Raw genomic sequence first — 20,878 nt, 5'->3', positions numbered from 1 at the left:
CTGTACAGTAGAAAATTGACAGAACACTGTAAACCAGCTATAATGAAAAAAACAAAAATCATTATATAAAATAAATAAATAAATACTTAGCCTACCAAAAAAAAAAAAAAAAAAGAAAGAAAGAAAGAAAGAAAAATCAAATTAGAAGTGAACTGGGGAGTGTGCAAGGGAAAAACACTCTTAATATATTGCTGGTGGGAGAGTAATGTGGTTGAATTTTTTTTTTTTAGAAGGCATTTTGGCCATTTTTATCCAGAGCTTTACTTTTGCATGCCCTTTGACCCAACAATTCTGTTTGCAGAAACTTACCCTAAGGAAATGATCATGAGCATAATAGATTTGACTGCAGTGACTATCACTTCATTGTTTAAAATACTGGGAAAGTAAAAATAACATAAATAACTTAAAATGGAATACTCTGTGCCTCTTTTTAATGACGGAGGAACACAGTCAATCACGTGGGAAATTTTGTAGAAAAGCAGTTTGGCAGTAGTGTACAGATCATGACTCTGTTTTTGTTTAAAAGAAGTGAGCTACTGGAGGTGTATTTACCAGAATGCAACATTGGTTCTCTCTCAATGTGGATAAAATGGGTGATTGATATTTTCTTCTTTTGTTCAACTGGTTTTTTTGTTTGTTTGTTTGTTTGTTTGTTTTTCGGTCTTTTTAGGGTGGCACTCACAGCATATGGACGTTCCCAGACTAGGGGCTGAATCGGAGTTGCAGCTGCCAGCCACAGCCTCAGCCACAGCAATGCGGGATCCCAGCCATGTCTACAACCTACACCACAGTTCATGGCAACAGCATCCTTAACCCACTGAGCAAGGCCGGGGTCGAACCCATGTTCTCAGGAGTCCTTCCTAGTCAGGTTTGTTACTGCTGAGCCATGGCGAGAACTCCTGTTCAACTGTATTTTAAGATGATTATATATAGGGTTTGTTTGTTTGTTTGTTTGTTTTTTGGTTTTTTTTTTTTTTCCCCTTTTTAGGGCCACACCTATAGCATTTGGAGATTCCCATACTGGGGACTGAACTCGAGCTACAGCTGTTGGCCTATACCACAGCTTACAGCAACACTGGATCCTTTACCCACTGAGCAAGGTCAGGGATCAAACCCGCAACCTCACAGTTACTAGTTGGATTCATTTCCACTGTGCCACAATGGGAATTCTGACCATATATAGTTTTGATTCATATAGAATTATTTTTCATAGTTCCTCAACTTTCTCCTAAAGTTTAAATTTACTCAATTAAGCCCTAGATCCATTTATAAAAAAGAAAAACAAAAGCCATTTTGAAAGAGTTTTCAGAAGGTGGGAAAGAGCTTGGGAAGGAGAGGAGAAGCAGTATCCAGGCTTGAGGAAAAGCAGAAAGGTTCTGTTCTGGGTGAATATCTCCTGTGGACTAGATGCTTTATTTCATTAATTTCCTTCTCATCATGATCTACTGCAGGCAGCAGTAGCCTCCTTTACAAGTGAGAACACCTAGAAGCTGAAAAGCCTGCAAGAGGTCCCACCGAGGGCCAGCATGAAGTAGGGTTCAAGCCCAGCTGTGTGGTACCAAAGCCCAAGTGAAGCCTCCCACATCAGTCTGTTTCCCCTGAATCAACTCTGAGAGAAAATTAAGGCAAAAAGTTAGTAAATAAGATTGTAATGTTTTTTCCACTGCCCCAAGAACATGGTTGGATCTTAGTAAGGAAGAAAAAGTTAGCTATACACGGAATTTCCTTTTCCCCGGAGCTGTAGTAACTGATGATAAGGTTGAAAGTTCTCTCTGGGCTTAACCTCTTGACCTTGTCACATATGTAGTTACATTCAGAACACTCACTGTTCTTACAGTGACATCAAATGTCGATGGAACAACCAAAATAACCTGGTTCTTCGGAGTCAGAGTGAGACTAGTTTATTCATTCCACAAAAAATTGAGGGCTTGCTCAGAGCCGAGGCAGGTACTGAGCTCTGAGGTAAGAACGTTCTGTGGTGGGCAACTCCTCTGCCCTTCTCCCAGTTGAGGTTTTGCTTCTGTGTGACTAATTTTGGTCAAAGACTGTCGTGCCTGTGTAGTGCTTAAAGGAAGGAAAATAATCCCTGGTTTCCCTTTGTGTCAACAGAGGATGAAATATAGAGTTCCCCAGAGTAGAGGGTTTTTCCTCACAGTCCTGCCCCCTCTACGCTCAGGAGAGGAAGGCTCTTCATGACGTAGCTATTTAAAATTTTATTGTTAACAGTGATTCAGGTATTTTAGAAGTTATGCTTAGAATACTAAATAATAATATTTAATATTTTAGTTGCATTGCATGGGTATAATCACCAGTAAGGTAGATGTTACTTCTTTAGTTCCTACCTTTTTTTCTTTCTTTCTTTCTTTTCTTTTTTGTCTTTTTAGGCCTGAACCCACAGCATATGGAAGTTCCCAGGCTAGGGGTTGAATCAGAGCTGCAGCTGCTGGCCTACGCCAGAGCCACAGCAATGCCAGATCCGAGCTGTGTCTGCAGCCTACACCTCGGCTCACAGCAATGCCGGATCCTTAACCCACTGAAGGAGGCCAGGAAGAGAACCTGCATCCTAGTGGATACTAGTTGGATACTTAACCCACTGAGCCACAACAGGTTTCTTCAAAGACATTTATGACTTTACTTATTACTATTAAATCTTTGATCCATCTGCATTGATTTGAGAGTGATCTGGGTTTTTCTCCAGATGTAAGCTAGTTCACCAACATCACTTCGTAATAATCCTTAAGGTTGCCTGAGCCCTTTCTTCACACACGGCAGAGAGCTTTACATAATCTCACCCTTACACTGACCCTCTGTGGGAGTCCAGTTAGCATTCCCATTTTACGCCCTGGGAAACTGTCTCTGATTAAGTACAGTCGCTTGTCCAAGGTCACACTGTGAGCCAGGGACAGAGGGAGACTCTGCCTGATGCCAGAGCCTCCTCTGTAACGTGGAGTTAAGACATTTATGTGAAAACTCAGCCTTTTCTTTCTGCTTTATAGAGGCACTTTTATTTTACACGAAATTCTTTCAATACAACTCTATTTTTAGGTATTTCACCATAATATTTTAATTGCTGTGGCTTTATAATCATGTGTTTTAGCATCAATACAGTATACCTATCCTCATCCCTCATTTCTCTTCCAAAAATAATTTTGGAGAGTCTTATGTATTTAATGCTTCTGGGTAAACCTGGTTTTCAACTTGACATGTTTCCCCTCTCCAAAATGTTTTTTATCTTGTGACCTAGATTGCATTTAATTTAAAAATTAATTTGAAGAGAAAGTGAAATATTCACAGGAATGAGATTTCCTATTTAGGAATATTGTGTATATACCACCATTTAGTCAAGCTTCCATCTATAGACTTCAGAGAACCTTTACAAATTCCTTTATGTATCTCTTGCCATTATCGCTGTATTCACTCCTAGGTATTTTCTAGTTTGATACCATTGTGCCTGGGACTTTTCCAAATACATTTCTATCATATGCATAAAAGACAAATCTGGCCACCTTACTGAACCGCTTTATGATTTCTGAAGGTTTTTATGATGTTTGCTCTTTAGGTAGATAATTCATCTGCTAATAATTAGATTTTCATTTCTTTCTTTCCAGTAGTCAAAACTCTTTTATGTGTTGCTTTTTTGACTAGAGATTCCAGAACAAAGTTGAGTATAAACTTGGTGGTAGGAATTCCTGCATTTATTTTGGTTAGTGTTTTACTTTTTATATTTCTGTTACAAGAATTCATCTCCATTTACTCAGGTATACTTTTGGAGCATTTAGAAGCGTGCTTATAGTGCTTATAATTTCTAGAGGCCATCAGGGAACAAGTGGGTGCCTGGTGTCCTTTCTGCACACGTGTTGCCTTACAGAAAGAAAAGGTGGCCTCCTGAAAATGGCAGGGGTCCCCTCTTCCTCCTCCGGGTTTCCAAGCTGTCTCCTTATGTTTGAAGTGTTTCTGCTTTCATCTCCACTACAGAGTTTATTTTTATGACCTTAAATACTTGTGGTTTAGCCTTGCATCACATTAGGTTAGCCTCTTTGTTGTAGTTTAGTGGAATGGGAGATATTATGCCCAGAAGCCTTAAAAGCTTCGCTGGAAGTGCTCTCAGGCACTTGTCTTCACAGAACAACAGGAATAAAAAGAATGGGTGGAGCCAGTGCTTGTGGGTCTCTCTTCCACTGCACACCCTGCAATCCTTCTTCTCTAAGGCAGGGGTGGGGGCCTCACTAGTGCTTTAGTTTAGGCTGCGTTTAGATGATGAACGAGCCCCTGCAGTCCTGGAAGTGATATCATGAACTCATTCAGTTTTTGCTCTTATGAGGAAATTTCTTTTGATATACACTCTTTAGGAACCCACTGCTTGTTCAGAAGCATATTTCTAATGAATATCAAAGAGTAACTAAACATTTTTCATCATGTAAGGACAGTCATTCTTATTCTTAGTTTTCTAACAGTTGGATTTTTTAAAATTTTGTTCTTTGTAAAAATATAATGTCTGTGAGTATGTTTCTTCCTTTCTTCCTTTGGTTGTCAAGGGGGGAGGGGAAGGGAGTGGGATGGACTGGGAGTTTGGGGTTAGTAGATGCAAACTATTATATTTAGAATGGATATGCAATGAGATCCTAATGTATGCAGGGAACTATATCCAATCTCTTGGGATAGAACACGATGGAAGATAATATGAGAAAAAGAATGTGTGCCTGTGTGTGTGTGTGTGTGTGTGTGTGTGTGTGTGACATAATATATGTCATAATTCACTCCTATGTTCTGGAATGATACCTTTTTGCTTAGGGTGTAATTCTTCCAACACCCTACCCTATTCTAATTGCTGCTTACTTATGTTGACTGCGTTATTATTAATAGCATTTATTAAATACTTAACTTGTGCCAGGCTCTGAGATAAAAACACCATCTATTATCTCATTTAATCTCTCAAACAACTTTGTGAGATCTTCATTTTAGAGATAAGGAAATGAAGACATAAATATATCAAGTGACATGTTTAATATTGCACAGCTATGAGGGTTGATATCGCACATCTATGAGCTTCACTTACCAAGACAATAGCTGACCATCTTTTTTTTTTTTTTTGGCCGTCTTTAAGACTTGCTGCAAAAAAAAAATTTGAGAAGCAATGCAAAACCTGATCTTATGCTATAATGATATGAAGACAGTTCAGTCAAGTCCTTAGCATGTGCCAGTTCTCTGCTTTCTATATTCCATCAACTGTAAGACAGTGTCCAGTTTATGGCTGATTGGTTCAGATGGTTTTCTGGTGTGATGATCTATCAGTGAAACGTTGTTGCCTGCAATCCAACACGTTGGGCTCCTTGATCTGTATTGGAAAGCTCATGCCTGCATATATAATGGGTATCACGTGAAGGCACAAGACGTTCAAAGATGGGTACGTTGCGGTCCTTTCCTCAAGTATTTCAAAATCTTAGACCCTGGAAGAAAGGTTTTTGGCTTTTTTTTTCTTTTTGTAATATTACCCTGTTTGCCATTTTTCTGACCCACCCACCTGTACCAAAGGAAAGTAATTTACTTTTCATAGTATTTCAGGTGTACATAGTTAAGACTTTACCCTGAAAAGTTCAGCCAGCACCTGTTTTTCCTTGGCAGCTGAACAATACGGGAACGCTCATGATTTGGTGGCAGTACCCCCAGTGAGGCCAGAGAGAATTAGGCACAGCAGATGGAAGGGCAGGGGCTAGAGCTGCCTGGGTGGGAAGCAGCCACTTAGACTCTAGAAATAGGAAGCACCTACAGAAGGTTACGAAGACTGTGCTGAAAACATGCAGACCTAAAGGGACAGCTGTTTATGGTGACACGGAGAAGGGCAGTCATGTGGGACAGAGTGTGGAGCTGAGATATTAAAAGGAGGGAATACCAGGTAGGTCTCGAGAGTTCTAAACCACTACGATTGGGTTTTTCAGCAGGCTGTGGGGAAGCTCCTAAGCTGCAGAGGCTGGAGATCTAAAACGCAGTCAGTGTGGTCCCACCTTCCTAAGGTGATTTAGGTGTGCTCACCTGAAAAAAGGGAGGTCACTTTTTACGGGCCAGAGGGATTTTCACAGTGTCTCTGGTTAAATCACCAGAAAAGGACTCTAATAGCAGCATTTATTATTTTTTCTTGGTTCTTAATGTTAAAATAGCATAAAGGAAATACTTAATTCACATGGCATTCATCTGCTTTTAAATATTTTCTGTGTTACTTTCCAGTTCTCACGCAGTTCACCAATATTTGTTATGTAGATGATATTGTTGGTCCGTGTGTGGGGGCGGGGAGATTATAGGACCTTAGACTTAGAGGGATGTGTTAATCACACGTCAGAGCTCATGGCTTGTCATCACTGGTCAGACCTGGACCCCTTGCTGCTGATTCCTGAGTTCCTCTTTATCCTCATTCCGCACCCCCATTTCTCTGTCTGCTCCACTCCATTCTAGTGTGTTCAGTGTGCATAGTCTTTTATTTGAATGTGGCCTTGAAGAGAGTTTGTATTTTTGCGTGCACCTCTTTTAAATGTACATAATGTTATCGTTCTGCACATCCCATTCTGTCCCTCTCGATATAAACATGTTGCAATGTGTACTTCCGGCTTGTTGTTTCTAATTACTGCCTAGAATCCCAGAGCATGTTTGGCTCACCCTCCTGCTTCCCACCGCCACAGGTAAGGCTGCTGTGTACACCCTCAAACAGGTCACTTTATGATGTCTCCCAGGGGAGCATGGATGTCTATGAGCTGGTTTGCTGAGTCAGATGGGCTATGTACACTTACTCTGATGGAATGAATGTCTGTACCAGTGTACATTCCTAGGAGCAGTTCACATCTTTGTCAACACTAGAATCATCCAGCTTCCTGATTTTTGTCATGCTAATAGATGTAACACGATACACTGTCTTAATTCGCATTTTTCTGATATCGTGCAAGTAAGAGCATCTTTTCATCGTCAATTAGGTTTTGTATTTTTGTCACTTAAATTGGTATCCATTTGAACTATGTCTCTCTAGTTTTCGATGTCTGGGTTGATTATATTAAAATGTGTTTAATCATAACAATTAGGTTGAATCATGTGCAGCTGCCAAACTATTAGGTAGACCGTTTTTTTTTTTTTGGTCTTGGGGGGGCGTTTTGGTCCTTTTTAGGGCCACACCCATGGCATATGGAAGGTCCCAGGCTAGGGGTCGAATTGGAGCTGCAGCTGCCGACCTATACCACAGCCACAACAACACGGGATCTGAGTCATGCCTGTGACCTGTACCACAACTCACAGCAATGCCGAGATCCTTACCTCACTTAGGGAGGCCAGAGATTGAACCTGCATCCTCATGGATGCTACTCATATTCATTACTGCTGAGCCATAACAGGAACTCCAGGTTGACCATTTTGACCTTTAAAAACCACAAAATCTATGGTCCTACTTAATATGTTGTTGGACGTATAGGTCTTTCCATGTTTCCATTATTAAAAATAATATTGCAGTAAACACATGCTGTGCATAGCATTTTTCTTTTGAATTTTTCTTTAGGATAGATAAGGGAAAGATTACTGAGTCAAAAGATGAACTTTTTATGGCATTTGTTACATATGGACAAACCACCTTCTTAAAGTGCTACACTGGTTTACATTATACATTGTTTATATTGTGACTGTACTAGTTTTACTTTAACTTCCTCATTATACTTCATCATTTAAACTAATCCTTTAATAACTATACAACAGAAACTCATTATTGTTTGTACTATTTGATTATGATGAACATTAATCATCTATTCAAGGACTCCTTGATGAACAATATATTTTTATGAGTATGATCTGTTTGTGCCTTTAGTCCATTTTTCCTTTAGATTCTTTTTTCTTTTCTTTTTTTTTTTTTTTTTTTTTGTCTTTTTGCTATTTATTGGACCACTCCTACGGCATATTGAAGTTCCCAGGCTAGGGGTCTCATCGGAGCTGTAGCCACCGGCCTACACCAGAGCCACCCCAACAGAGGATCCAAGCCAAGTCTGTGGCCTATACCACAGCTCATGGCAACGCCGGATCCTTAATCCACTAAGCAAGGCCAGGGATCAAATCCGCAACCTCATGGTTCCTAGTCAGATTCCTTAACCGCTGAGCCACGATGGGAACTCCCCTTTAGATTCTTTTTTTCTCAAAATCGATTTCAAAGTGGGTTTTAATATACTGTATGTGACCCTACCCTCAATTCCTAAAAATGAAATCATTTGCTTACATACCTTTTGTTCTTCAGATGACAATCAAAACAAAACACACGATAAAAAAGAAAAGAAGATGGTGGTTCAGAAGCCCCATGGTACTATGGAGTACACTGTAAGTATAAATAGATAATACGAAGATTTAATATCACTAGATTTACATAATGTTGCTTCCTGACACATCCTGCCCCTTTGCTGCCTTCCTCTTGTGTAGCCATTAAATAGCAAAGCTCCTTAAGACCCATTCTTTTTTATTTTTTTTAGGGCCACACCCATGGCACATGGAGGCTCCCAGCCTAGGGGTCTAGTCAGAGCTGTAGCCACTGGCCTACGTTATGCCACAGCCACAGCAATGCGGGATCCGAGCTGCGATTGTGACCTACAGCGCAGCTCACAGCAATGCTGGATCCTTAACCCACTGAGCGAGGCCAAGGGTCGAACCTGTGTCCTCATAGGTGCTAGTCGGTTCATTAACCCCTGAGCCACAATGGGAACTCCTCCTTAAGACCCATTCTAACTCATTTCTCTTCCTTCCTTATTTTTACCCTGGGCAAACTCATGTAAACCTGTTACTTGAATGACCTTTGATATGCCATTGATGGCCAATTTTAGGTCTCCATCCCAGATGTGCTTTCTGAGTTCCCAAACTATAAATTAAGTTGTCTGCTCAACATATCCACTTTGACCTCCAAGCTTCCTGTTTTGTCAAAAAGCAGTGGCGCCATCATCTGTCCATTCCTACAAACCAGAACCTTATCCTTACCATCTTCTTCCTATCATCCTCCATGTGCATGCTTCCTTTCTGGGACCGTCCAGCAAATTGAAGCCGGATCCCTTCATTTTACTCCCTCACTGACTCATCTTCCTTTACATAATTTATCTCAGTTTAACATTATTGACTCACTAGTATGGTTGTTACTTTAATGTCTACCTTGTGCCTTAATTTACATGCCTGTGAAGAGAAACTAGACCTCTTTTTGGTCACCATTCTATTGATGGTGCTTGCAGGATATAGGCCTCCATATGGTTGTATCAACACAGGAGTAATACGATGTGTGTGTCCGCTACTGCTCCCTCCTCCTTGTGTGCCATGTACTCGCCTCTCTCCTTGCTCCCTGAGCTCTTGGAGGCCAGGAGCTGTGTCCTCATCCCAGGCCTGATACAGAGTGGGCATTTGGCCAGGGATCTGTTTTAATTCGCTTTGAACTAACATTGCCGGGGAGTGTTGTGACTTCTAGGGAAGAAATTAAATGCTGTTGCCATTGCCCTTGTATTTTCCTCATGTGTGTTTATTTTTTACTCATTTTTTGTGTGCCATGCCAGGCTCTGTATTACACAAACAGCAAGACTTGTCTTTCCCTGGCATTTCATCTATAATGGTAAATCTTCTCCAAGTCTCTGTAGGGTCACATTGAAAAGCCCCTGCACCGGCATTTCATGCTGGTGCTCTGCGAACATCCTTAGGCATCTTTCTGTAGTTGATAGGCTTGATCCCCTCCAGAAAGGATTTGGGATGGTTATATATCTTACATTACCACTGTCTACAATATTTGTTGATACTCCGTAACACCTAGCATGGTGCCTTACTTCATAGAAGATACTGAGGAGGTGCTGGATTATTTATCATTAATAACAGTATTACTTCTAAAGCCATGTATGTATCCAGCAGTGTGATTCACAAGCCCCTCCAAGGAAATGAGTAGTATTGTTTGCTAGGAGATGCTTCCCATGGCATAGACTAAGCAATGCTGTAAGAGTGAAAAAATCAACCCCACATTAATTCATATAAGTAAATGGTCGAATTAGTAATACAGATCTGCCCGCTGATTTATGTTATAGAAATTAGTTTTAGTTGGCAGGTTATTTTGTTTACTTATCATTGGAAATAAAAGATGATCCGTAAGTTCGTGTTTAGAGAATCATGACCAAAACCACTTACCAGATTGCTTGTGTTGCTCCAGAGCTGTGGCTATTCAAAAATTTTGTTTATTTTCAAGTATTTAATGATACTAGTATTCCTCCCAGCATCTGTAATTTGGGTTTATATGTATATCTTATCCGTGTGTAATAATTCCTGATTGTTGAAAGTTTCTCTCCTTCCCTGAACCCCTTATACATAGTATCTTCAAGTTTTTGCATGAAAACACGAAGCAAATGTATTGATCATTTGCATGGAGTTAGTGCTCTAAAGTAGAAATTACAATTGCATGATCCCTATTTGAATAAAGAAATCAAGGTACAGAAAAGTTAACCAAATGACCCAAGGGCACAAGCTGGCAAGGGGCAGATACAGACTTCAGATCCAACAGTTGGCTCTAGTCTGTATTATGAATCTATGTCTTTTACTGACTCTAAACCCTGGAATACCCCTGGATTTTAATATATTATGTAAATATATAACATTTTGAATATACGTATATATGTATATTTCAAACATTTTTTCCATTTTTAGTACAAGTGATTTTGTTCAGGGTAAAGGTAGGGGCATATTTTAAGTTTTCAATGATTTTAAAATTATATTAATTTACATCTTGTTCCAGAAATGCTTTGAGGTAATTTTAGTGCAATCTCTACCTGGTTAGCCTGAGATAGTTCTTCTTGTTGGTGGGTTTTTAATCCTCAAGGGCAGTGAGTGGCAAGTATCTTTTCACCTGTCCACAACTTTCTGAAGCCACCACCAATCTCCACCCATAAGTCAAGCCTCCTCTGGTAAAGCCAGTTCTTCTTATAGGGACAGCCACCAGTGTTGACTCAGGGCTATAATTGGGAACTTCTCTGTGACATTCCGCAGAGTGAGTTCCTACTAACAAGTCCCATCCAGGGACCCTGGATAGGGAGTCTGTCCTGGGCAGTTGACCTGACCAGAGGCAGCAGACTTCTTTTTGGGTGGAGCTTTTTCTCTGAAGTTTCACATCTTCTTCCTGCCCTCTTTATTTCTATTCCCCCTCTATTAGAGAAGGAAAGAAGCATTCACTTGAGACTGATGTCACAAGTTTTAGAGGTAACATTAATTTGGCTGACCAGGGGAAATTGTCATTTTAAAGTCGGTGAATAATTTCTAGTAGCTAAGCTGAAGTTCTTGGATGATTTCCCTGCCTTTCACTGCATTCATCTCTATTCATTTATCAAATATTTAAGTGCCTTCTGTGAGTTAGGGGAAAAAGGCCACTAACAGGCTACAATCCAGGAGCCTAAAGTGCAGTGAAGAGACAGGTGAATAGACAGAAAAATGCAAAGAGGGAGAGAGTAGTCCCATTTCCCCTATTAGCAGTACTGTGTGTATGTTCTGTTTCTTCTTAGTTTTGTATTATATCTCATGAACCCTCTACTCCATACCCCCAAATTGTACCAGAGTAAGCTTAGAAATCTATTAGTAGACAATAAAATCTGAAGATAAGGGAGTCCAGAAATGAATAATATTCAAGACTTTTTATTAAGAATTGAACATCTGTTCACCTTTTTCATAATACCTTTGGATGTATGCTTGCATATTACAAATGATTACTGTTGACTATTGAAAGGAAGATTTTGTTTGTTTTTGCTCTGTGTTTTGAATCTTGTTTGTTTGATTATTCTAGGCTGAAATCCAGGACACCCTAAACTCTATAGCACTGAAATTTAACATCACTCCCAATAAACTAGTGGAGCTGAATAAGCTTTTCACACATACTATTGTTCCAGGCCAGGTAATGATTTTCTTGTTGACCTTTACTCTAGAAATTGTGCATTTATTTTTATTGCCATTTTTAATGACTTATTCTTAGTGTCACAGGATTATCATTAATGATACTGTGTGTTGTTTTAGTCTTTCATTTAGATCCAAGACTTCTGAACACATCCTGGTACTTATGAACTGATCAGAGATGAATGATTTGCAAATAATTAAACCAGTTTATTTAACTATTTATGTTATAGATGCTTCCATCCAGAAAAGCTAAATTAATATAACTTTCTCCTTGTAGCATTTCATACAGATATTCTTAGAATGTCGAATCGAGAATGACAAGTTTCAGTTTAATCCAGTTTGCCCCAAAGCCTCATTTCCTTCAACTGGGCACGTCACTTCCTTTTTTTTTTTTTTTTTTTTTTTTTATTTTCCCACTGTACAGCAAGGGGGTCAGGTTATCCTTACATGTATACATTGCAATTACAGTTTTTCCCCCACTCTTTCTTCTGTTGCAACATGAGTATCTAGACATAGTTCTCAATGCTATTCAGCAGGATCTCCTTGTAAATCTATTCTAGGTTGTGTCTGATAAGCCCAAGTCTGACCTCCATTTCCTTAGCTCTGAAATGAGGGGCTGCACTGCTTTATCTCAGATGTCCCTTCTAGCCTTTACTGGGCTGTCTTACCCTCATAGAACTAAGCAGTTATGTGCTGTTGATTGTCCCAGGAGCTGGCTATACTCACAGTTTTGCTGGCACAGATCAGGAATTGAGAAGAGTGATCCAGGAACACTTCCATGTTAAGGCAGAACATATTCTGGTTGAGCTTCCCAGTGTTCTGCTGTCACTTCCATCCATGGCGCAATGAACTGTTTAAGCATAGGAATTATCATTTGATTTGACATAGAGAGTATAAAACAATGAAACCTCAACCTATGTTGCCCAACGCTTGTCAAAAGCTCAGGTATGAAAAATATTAATGGAGGATGAAGAAATGATATCTATTCATCCCTCTAGTCTAGATACATGCAATAAATAAGAGAGCTGTATACCAAGACCATGTTATTTTAGCCTTCTGTAAACTGATTTTATGGAACTCTAAACTTTTTTTTTTTGCCCAGACCAGGGCATGTAGGAGTTCCCTGGGCCAGGAGTTGAACCCAGGCCACAGAAGTGATAATGCTGGATCCTTAACCCACTGAGTCACCAGGGAACTCCTAATCCTTTTTTTTTTTTTAATTGAAGTACAGTTGATTTACAGTGTTGTTGATTTTTACTATACATAAAAGGATTCAGTTATACATATATTCTTTTTCAAAATATTCTTTTCTGGAGTTCTCATTGTGGCAGCAATAACAAACTGGTCTAGTATCCTTTGATCCCTGGCCTTGCTCAGTGGGTTAACGATCCAGCATTGCCGTGAGCTGTGGTGTAGGTTGCAGATGCTGCTCCAATCTGATGTTGCTGTGGCTGTGCCATAAGCTGGCAGCTGTAGCTCCAATTTGACCCCTAGCCTGAGAACCTCTATATGCCTCAGGTATGGCCCTAAAAAGAGAGAAAAAAAATCTTTTTCATTATAGTTTATTATAGGATATTGAATATAGGTCCCTTTGCTATACAGTAGGAACTCTAAAGTGTTGACATTTGCCACTGACCCATTTCGAAGATGTTGTGAAGAACAGTCCTCCAAAACCGTCAGTTTGTCATCAGGGTTACTATATTTACTGTCAGTTTGTCATCAGGGACAAATGGTACAGTATGAGACACTTTTCTATGAGATTTCATGGGAGAATACTTGTACTTCTGAGAAACTTTTTATTTTAGGGACATTGAATTCTGCTAACTTAGGATATCTGTTTCTTCTTATTGGTTATTTGGAAACTTTGAGCCAGTTTTCATGGTAATTTTGGAGAACGTGTTTTCAGTATAATCAGTCCTCATTTTATTTCTCTTTGATGTTGATTTTTCCATCTTAATGCATTTTATTTGTTTTTTATTTATTTTTTGCTTTTTTAGGGCCATACCTGTGGCATATGGAGATTCCCAGGCTAGGGGTCTAATCGAAGCTGTAGCTGCTGGCCTATGCCACAGGCACAGGAACGCCAGATCTGATCCACATCTGTGACCTACACCCCAGCTCACAGCAACGCTGGATCCTTAACTCACTGAGCAAGACCAGGGATTGAACCTGCATCCTCATGGATACTCATCGGGTTCGTTAACCACTAAGCTATGACGGAAACTCCAGGTGTTATTTTTGCAGGCATGCCGGTGCTAATCTTGCTCTATTCCTTTGTGCTATTAGTGCCTTCCCTGAAAGGCTCTTCCCTTTCTATCCAAATCCTACATACTGTTCAAAGTTTCCCATGGACCCACCTGCTTCATTTGACCTGTTCAGAATACCTGCCCATCTTTCTCACCCCTTCTGTGAGCTCCTGCATTGTGTTCAGCACACATTCATATTGCTGAGTATTGTTTCATGGATTGCTCTGTGAGACCCCAGGTTGCTCAGGAGTTCTGTGAAAGCCAACTAGGTCTTAGTCATTGCACCAAGAATGATACTGTGTGGAGACCAAGTGTTATAAAAACTGCCTCGTGGTTTGCCCAATTCTTGGGACTCATCTAGCTTTTCTTTCCCATTCTCAGGTTCTTTTTGTGCCAGATGCCAACTTTCCTTCCAGTACCTTAAGATTATCATCATCCAGTCCTGGTGCTACTGTCTCTCCATCATCATCAGATGCAGAATATGATAAACTGCCTGTATGTATGTCAGTCGTGCACTCAAGCTCATATTTATCAACCATAGCTTTTGAGTAATAGAATGCTACATGTTATTTTTCATGGGTTCATTTGAAACTCTCCCCACCCCCACAAGAGGTGGGGTTAAGTAGTTTGTCATTAGTTGAGAGAAGAAACCTGTTCACATTTAAGGTCCCAAAGACAGAAATGCATTCCTTGTTTACATAGAAGTATGATGTTAAACTCTCATTGAGAGCGATAGTTTATTTGTTCTACTTTTACTCCTTTTTCCAAAGAATTTAAACCATGAGTCAAATATAAATTATTTCATGTTAGGTATTTTCTAAAGATATTTGATGAGGTATGGGTTCATGCATAAGTACTTTTGTAAAATCTTAGTTCGATTTGGGTATCTGTGATATTTTTGGAGGAGGAAAGATGTTTGCCTTTTTATGTTCAACTTAAGTAGAAATAGGTTACTTACAGGGAACTCAGATGACTTGATTCATATGATTAGATAAGTAATCTTTTGAAAAAGTGCTTCTATTTGATTTTGGAAACTTTTGCTTTCTGAAGGATGCTGACTTAGCAAGAAAGGCCTTAAAACCCATCGAGAGAGTCTTATCATCTACTTCTGAAGAAGACGAGCCAGGCGTGGTAAAATTTTTAAAAATGAACTGTCGATACTTCACCGATGGAAAGGTATATGGCTATGAAATTTCTTTCCTTTTCTTGAAATCTATGGAAAATCTAATTAGGTTCCAAATTACTGAAGACAGGCTACATGAAAATATCTTACCCAAATTTTCAGCTTAAGAGTTCTCAGCTGTCCCCTCTTGGATCCCTGGCATTTTACTTACCAAGGGAAGGATCATTGAGTGGAAATGCGATTCTTTGTGACCTTGGATTTGTCACTTCTATTTTGGTTCTTAGCCTGTAAATTGTTAGGGAGACAGTGTAGAATATGTTTCATAGCAAATGCTAGAGTCAGACTCTCTGAATTTAAACTCCAGCTCTATCATCACTAGTTCTGAGACCATGGGCAAAGCATTTAAATTTCCTAAGCTTCTGTTTCTCTCAACTATAAAATAGGAACAATAATAAAATTTAACTAATTAGTGTGTTATATTTAAAAGCTAATTCATGTAAAGAATTTAACACCTAAACTGGAAAATGGTTAAGTTCTCAACCCATTTGTTGTTAGAGAAGCTGGTATGATAAACGTTATGTCATGTTTTCAGTTTTTTGGTTGTTGGTGTTTTGTACATAGAACAAATGTAACTTTTAGTGAGCCTCTGAAGAAGGAGTAATGATATAAAGTGAATTCCTGTGCTCATAGTAGAGGCATCATTGCCAGGTTCAAATGGTAGGGAAATACATTATTGATATGCACTTAAAACTTTTGCAGTGAAGAATTAAGTAATGTCTGGAATGCAACACTTTTTTTTTGCGAAGATGATCACTAAACTCATTAAGAGCATCAAAATAAATTATTTACCTAAAGGGGGGGGGGTCATTTCTATCCTGCCATCCCTGGTAGATAACATCTGTGTGGCCAGCAAGGTCTACCATGTAAACTGACCAAGTTGCAGGCTTTGGGTTTCCACCAAGCTACTGTTTGCTTTCGGTTTCCATAGTTCAGATATATTCACTTTTGTCCGCAAAGATCTCATATTCTGATTTGTGTTGAATTTTGCTGAATGTGCCCTTTCTAAGCATTTTAGAGTGAACTATCATGAGTGTTCTTTGGCCCCGTGGCTCTGAACCAGCTGCTTCCAGAGCACACCACCACGCACTTGTTGGACATGTGGTGAATGCGTGCTGAGAGAACTGTAAAGTACCCAGTTCTCAGGCAGGAGAGCACCTGGGACAGCCCTTTGTTCTTACAGACAGGGAATTGGGGAAACTGAGATGTTCCTGGGAAGCCCAAGATCCTACCCAAGTTGTACCAGCGAGGCAATCTGTTGGTCTGCCTCAGCACACACCTTTGCATTTCTTCAGCCTGTTTTTCCAGTCCTTGTAGAGAGAGTGCAGTTGTCTTGTAGGATACCGTGGTTCACATAGTCAATGTAGTGGCAACTCGAGTTCATTAAAACTGCTGTGGGGAGTTCCCATTGTGGCTCAGTGGTAACGACCCTGACTAGGATCCATGAGGATGTGGGTTCGATCCCTGGCTCTGCTCAGTGTGTTAGGGATCTGGTGTTGCTGTGAGATGCTGTATAGCTTGAAGACACAGCTCGGATCTGGCATTGCTGTGGCTATGGTGTAGGCCAGCAGCTGCAGCTCTGATTCGACCCCAGCCAGGGAACTTACATATGCCATGGGTGGGGCCCTAAAAAGGCAAAAAGAAAAGCAAAGCTTCTGTGGTGGTGGCGTCTTGCCTGTTCAACTCTGTCCTGTCTTTTTCTTCAGGGTGTGGTTGGAGGCGTCATGATCGTCACTCCTAACAACATCATGTTTGACCCTCACAAGTCTGATCCCCTGGTCATTGAAAATGGGTGCGAGGAGTACGGCCTCATTTGCCCCATGGAAGAGGTCGTTTCCATCGCCCTGTACAATGACATCTCGCACATGAAGATCAAAGATGCCTTGCCATCGTAAGAGACATTCCTTTGTTTACCAGGAAAAAGAAGGGAGGTGGTGGTGGTGTTGGGAGAATTAAATGCAGTTCAAAAATTATAGGAGGGACTTGATAGGAGTGAGAGATCGTGTAGTGGTGAGTTTGAAGCTAGAAGGTTTGTGCCCTAAAGTTTAAAAAATATGAAAGTGAGAGGAAATGGAAATGGTAAAGTCAATAATAAGGAAGAATGGAACATACAAGGATGAAAGGAGAAAATCGAAAAGCCAGCACGTTAAAATGGTTTATTTTTTATTTGGTTAAATTGGTAAGCAGCGTTCCCTTCTTCCACATTCAGATTCTAGGCCAGACCATCTTCCCAGCTGAGAGTGGTTGGTGCAGAGATACTGCCCTATAGCCAGACTGCCTTAAGTGGTGTGGAAAGGGAGTATTACTAGTTTGTTTTTGTCTCTGAAGTGTAGATGGATAGATATTGCTTTAGTTCTGAGTACTTTTGCCTTATATAACTGATTTTTTGTTTGTTTGTTTTAAAAAAATGAAGCTTCCTTTGAAAAGGAGTTAAAGCCCAGGGAATTGATTCACTTACAGGGATACTGTGATTCTGTCATTTGTCCATGTGTTTCCTTCTGTATACTATATATGCTAGCAGTCAAAAGCTCTAAAAACTCTCAGTGATGGGAGGCAGAGGCAAAGCAGTGGGTCCAGCAGTACAAAGGGCCATTGGACTCGTGAAGAAAAGGGAAAGAAACTAGGAAAATAACCCAAAGTCCCTAGGAGTTTATGCCAGCAAGTTCCCCTGGACTTCTGTAATCCTTCGCATCTGGTCCACTGAGTCCTTACACAATGTCAAGCCACTGAAGCAACCATCAGAACATGGCCACCAAGGTGGTTTCTAAGCTCTGGCTGAAGTGTCTAAGCCAGAGGTGTAGGAGACAGTCCTACATGATGATGAGGTCTAGAGCCACACTGCCTGAGTTTCTCTGGCTCTAGCATTTATGGCTCCATGAACTTTATGAGTGACTCAATCTCAAGCCTCAGTTTTCTCATCTGTAAAATGGATTTAACAGTATTTTTCAGCTTGCAGAACTGTTACAAGAACTAAAAGCATTGATATACCAAAACCTCTTAGACAACAGCCTGGGGCCTAAAATGTATAGATGATTTCTTTGAACCTTCAATTCATATCCAAAACTCTCTGTTCATTATTCTGTGGGAATCTTTTATCCATGCAGATTGAGGCTTCTCATGCATCTTAGTGCATGCCTCTTGTGTGGCAAGGATATAAATGTGTGTGGGTCTACTGGGGATGACAGGTAGACAGAGTGGTAATTGAATGGCCCCAAAACACAGAAGTGCACCCCTAATTCCATGAAACCCATGTGAAGGAGTATCCAGCTGCTTTGGAATCCTTGATGATAAGAGAGTGAAAGAGGTGGTTTTGAAAGGAAGTATGAATATGGGGTTCTTTGTGACAAGAGGAAAGAAGAGTAAGTAGGTAAGGATACAGTTAAGTTTGGAAGTGGATGGCCAGGTAGATGGGCGCATTTCTTGCCCAGTGATGGCTTCTAATAGAATAATACTATTGCACACCTTTAGCTTAGGATGTTAACTATTCTTTTAATAATAGGGAAGGTATATCCTTACGGGAAGATTTCTCTCAATGTGAGATTGTGTTTAACAATCCGGGGTTAACGCTGGAGATGATGGGAAAGAGAGGAGTTGAGAATTGGCTCCAGTTGTGTTGCTGTTATTTCAGAGTTATACAGTGGTTCCTGCTGTGGGATGCAGGTATATAAAGATATTTTTGTCTAATGAACAATATGTGCACCAATGAGCAGAATAGAATGTGTTAGTGGAATCAGTGTGAAATGAACTTGGTATCGATTTCGGAAATCCATCAGCTATTTCCCAGTTTAAAGTAGTTTAAATTTCGTTATTTGAAGTTGTATGGTAAAACAAGTGCCAATTATCTAGCCGCCACATGCAAATAGTTTTTAAAGGTGTGTGTATGTGTAAAATCTCTCCATCCCCATTTTAAAGCTTTGTATATTTTGTGGAAGATGTTTTGTAACTTCACTTGCCACGGAAACTGGGAAGGCAACAACCGAGGGAGTGATTGGTCATCAGTGGATGCTTGACTGAGTCTAGAAAACATTAATGAACAGCAGAGCCAATTGACACCTGTATGTACTTTGCCCCAGCAGAGCTTGGCAGCTGCAATGCAGAAAAAACAGATGGCTAAATTAATCCTGGCTTGGATTAGGTAGAACAAGAAGGGAGGGGTAGACCAGAAGGTGATATAAGAGGGTGATTAGCATGTGGTCAAATGCATTCTTTGTGGGGATCAAGCTAGCTAGAGAGAGGAGAAAGGGGCTTGAGTTTTCACGGAAGACAGTCTTTTTAAATGATCTGCTAATTAAGTATGTGAAGAGCTGGGCTCCTTTGTTACAGGACTTTTTAAAGCCTTTAATATGCCCAGCTTAAATTTGGGGTCTGAAAATGGAAATTATACTACATTACACTAATTTATTTGAAGTATCTTTAATGTCTTGTGGGATGCTCATGTTGGGCAGAACATTTTTGTGTATGGAGGTTTTGTAGAACAGAGACACTGTCACAATTATCTTTTAGCATGTGGCATTTAGGGACTGAATGAATGGTTATTGAGTTGAAATGAATTGTGAATTAAAGACGCTCCTTGAAGCATTTGTCAGAGCCTAACAATTACACAGGCTTTTATTTTACATTGGTAAAAGCATGCACATTCCATGTAAGTGATTTTTTGAGTAACTTTGGGGAGACAGTCTTATAATTTGAGAAGTTCCTGGCAATTTGTTGCTTTACTGTCATGATTATTTCAAAGCCAGAATAATAAAATATTACCTGCATATGATCTAGCCTTTCTAGAAAATTTATTTCTGAAATTTGAAAACGTTATTTTTGAAAAGGGTTTTTATATCTGTGTTTTAACCCAGTATCGCCACTGAGATGAGTGAAAATAACAGATTGCTCAAGATATATCCAATCACAGTTTAAAATGTTTCTTGACAATTTATTGTACACTTTGGAGAACATGTTTAATTAATACTTTTGTGTAATTCAAATCTGGGTAGTACAACATCTGTTACTAAGGAAAACAATTAACTGTGTCCCAGGGTAGTATGTTTTAGCTGATAAAACAGTTGCTCGTGGCTATAAAGTTAAAATGATATTGTAATAAAATGAAAGAGTTAAGCTCTTATATTAACTCACGTAAATTTCTTATTTGGTTTGCTTTTCTATAAATTTTTAAACGTAAAATGGAGCAGGTGCTCGATATCACAAGAGTAGAGGAAACATCCTCTTGCATCTCCCTCAGGAACAGAAGGAGGATGTCTCTAATTGGAAGCATCAGATCCTAAACCATGAAACCTGGAATTAGGGTTCAGTGTTGGTCACTTTGTAGAACTACTCAGCCAGTGAGCCATTCAGAACTAATGTAGTTGGTTTGTATATTGTGCTGGTAAAAAGGAAAAGCCTTGACTGTTTAAGAAATTTGTCATACTCCTAAAACGTTCCCTCTCCTTTGTCCTTCATGAACATCAGAAACATTATTTCATCATTAAAAATCTGGTGGGTGACATCTCCATGTTCATAAATGACCTCAGATGCCATTCATTTGCTTCTAATAGGACAT

At 39.8% G+C, this 20,878-nt stretch overlaps 1 protein-coding gene across 49 annotated transcripts in view; it reads left to right on the top strand.

Moving 5' to 3' along the window:
• NCOA7 (nuclear receptor coactivator 7) overlaps window positions 1-20,878 on the top strand; it is a 159,768-nt gene that overhangs the window by 88,391 nt on the left and 50,499 nt on the right. For all 49 annotated transcript variants that reach the window (XM_084957479.1, XM_084957502.1, XM_021088655.2 and 46 more), the window contains 5 exons: window positions 8,255-8,334; window positions 11,798-11,905; window positions 14,532-14,645; window positions 15,201-15,326; window positions 17,037-17,221. In XM_084957479.1, coding sequence (XP_084813605.1) covers window positions 8,255-8,334; window positions 11,798-11,905; window positions 14,532-14,645; window positions 15,201-15,326; window positions 17,037-17,221 — 613 coding nt within the window. The remainder of the gene's footprint in view (window positions 1-8,254; window positions 8,335-11,797; window positions 11,906-14,531; window positions 14,646-15,200; window positions 15,327-17,036; window positions 17,222-20,878) is intronic.

Source organism: Sus scrofa, chromosome 1 (assembly GCF_054392235.1).
Source record: "Sus scrofa isolate SSC_HxYL_T2T_F1_AM1 chromosome 1, Sscrofa_HxYL_maternal_Yorkshire_Landrace_v2.0, whole genome shotgun sequence".
In the NCBI taxonomy this organism is placed as follows: Eukaryota; Metazoa; Chordata; class Mammalia; order Artiodactyla; family Suidae; genus Sus; species Sus scrofa.
This window is presented reverse-complemented; position numbering and strand designations above follow the sequence as displayed.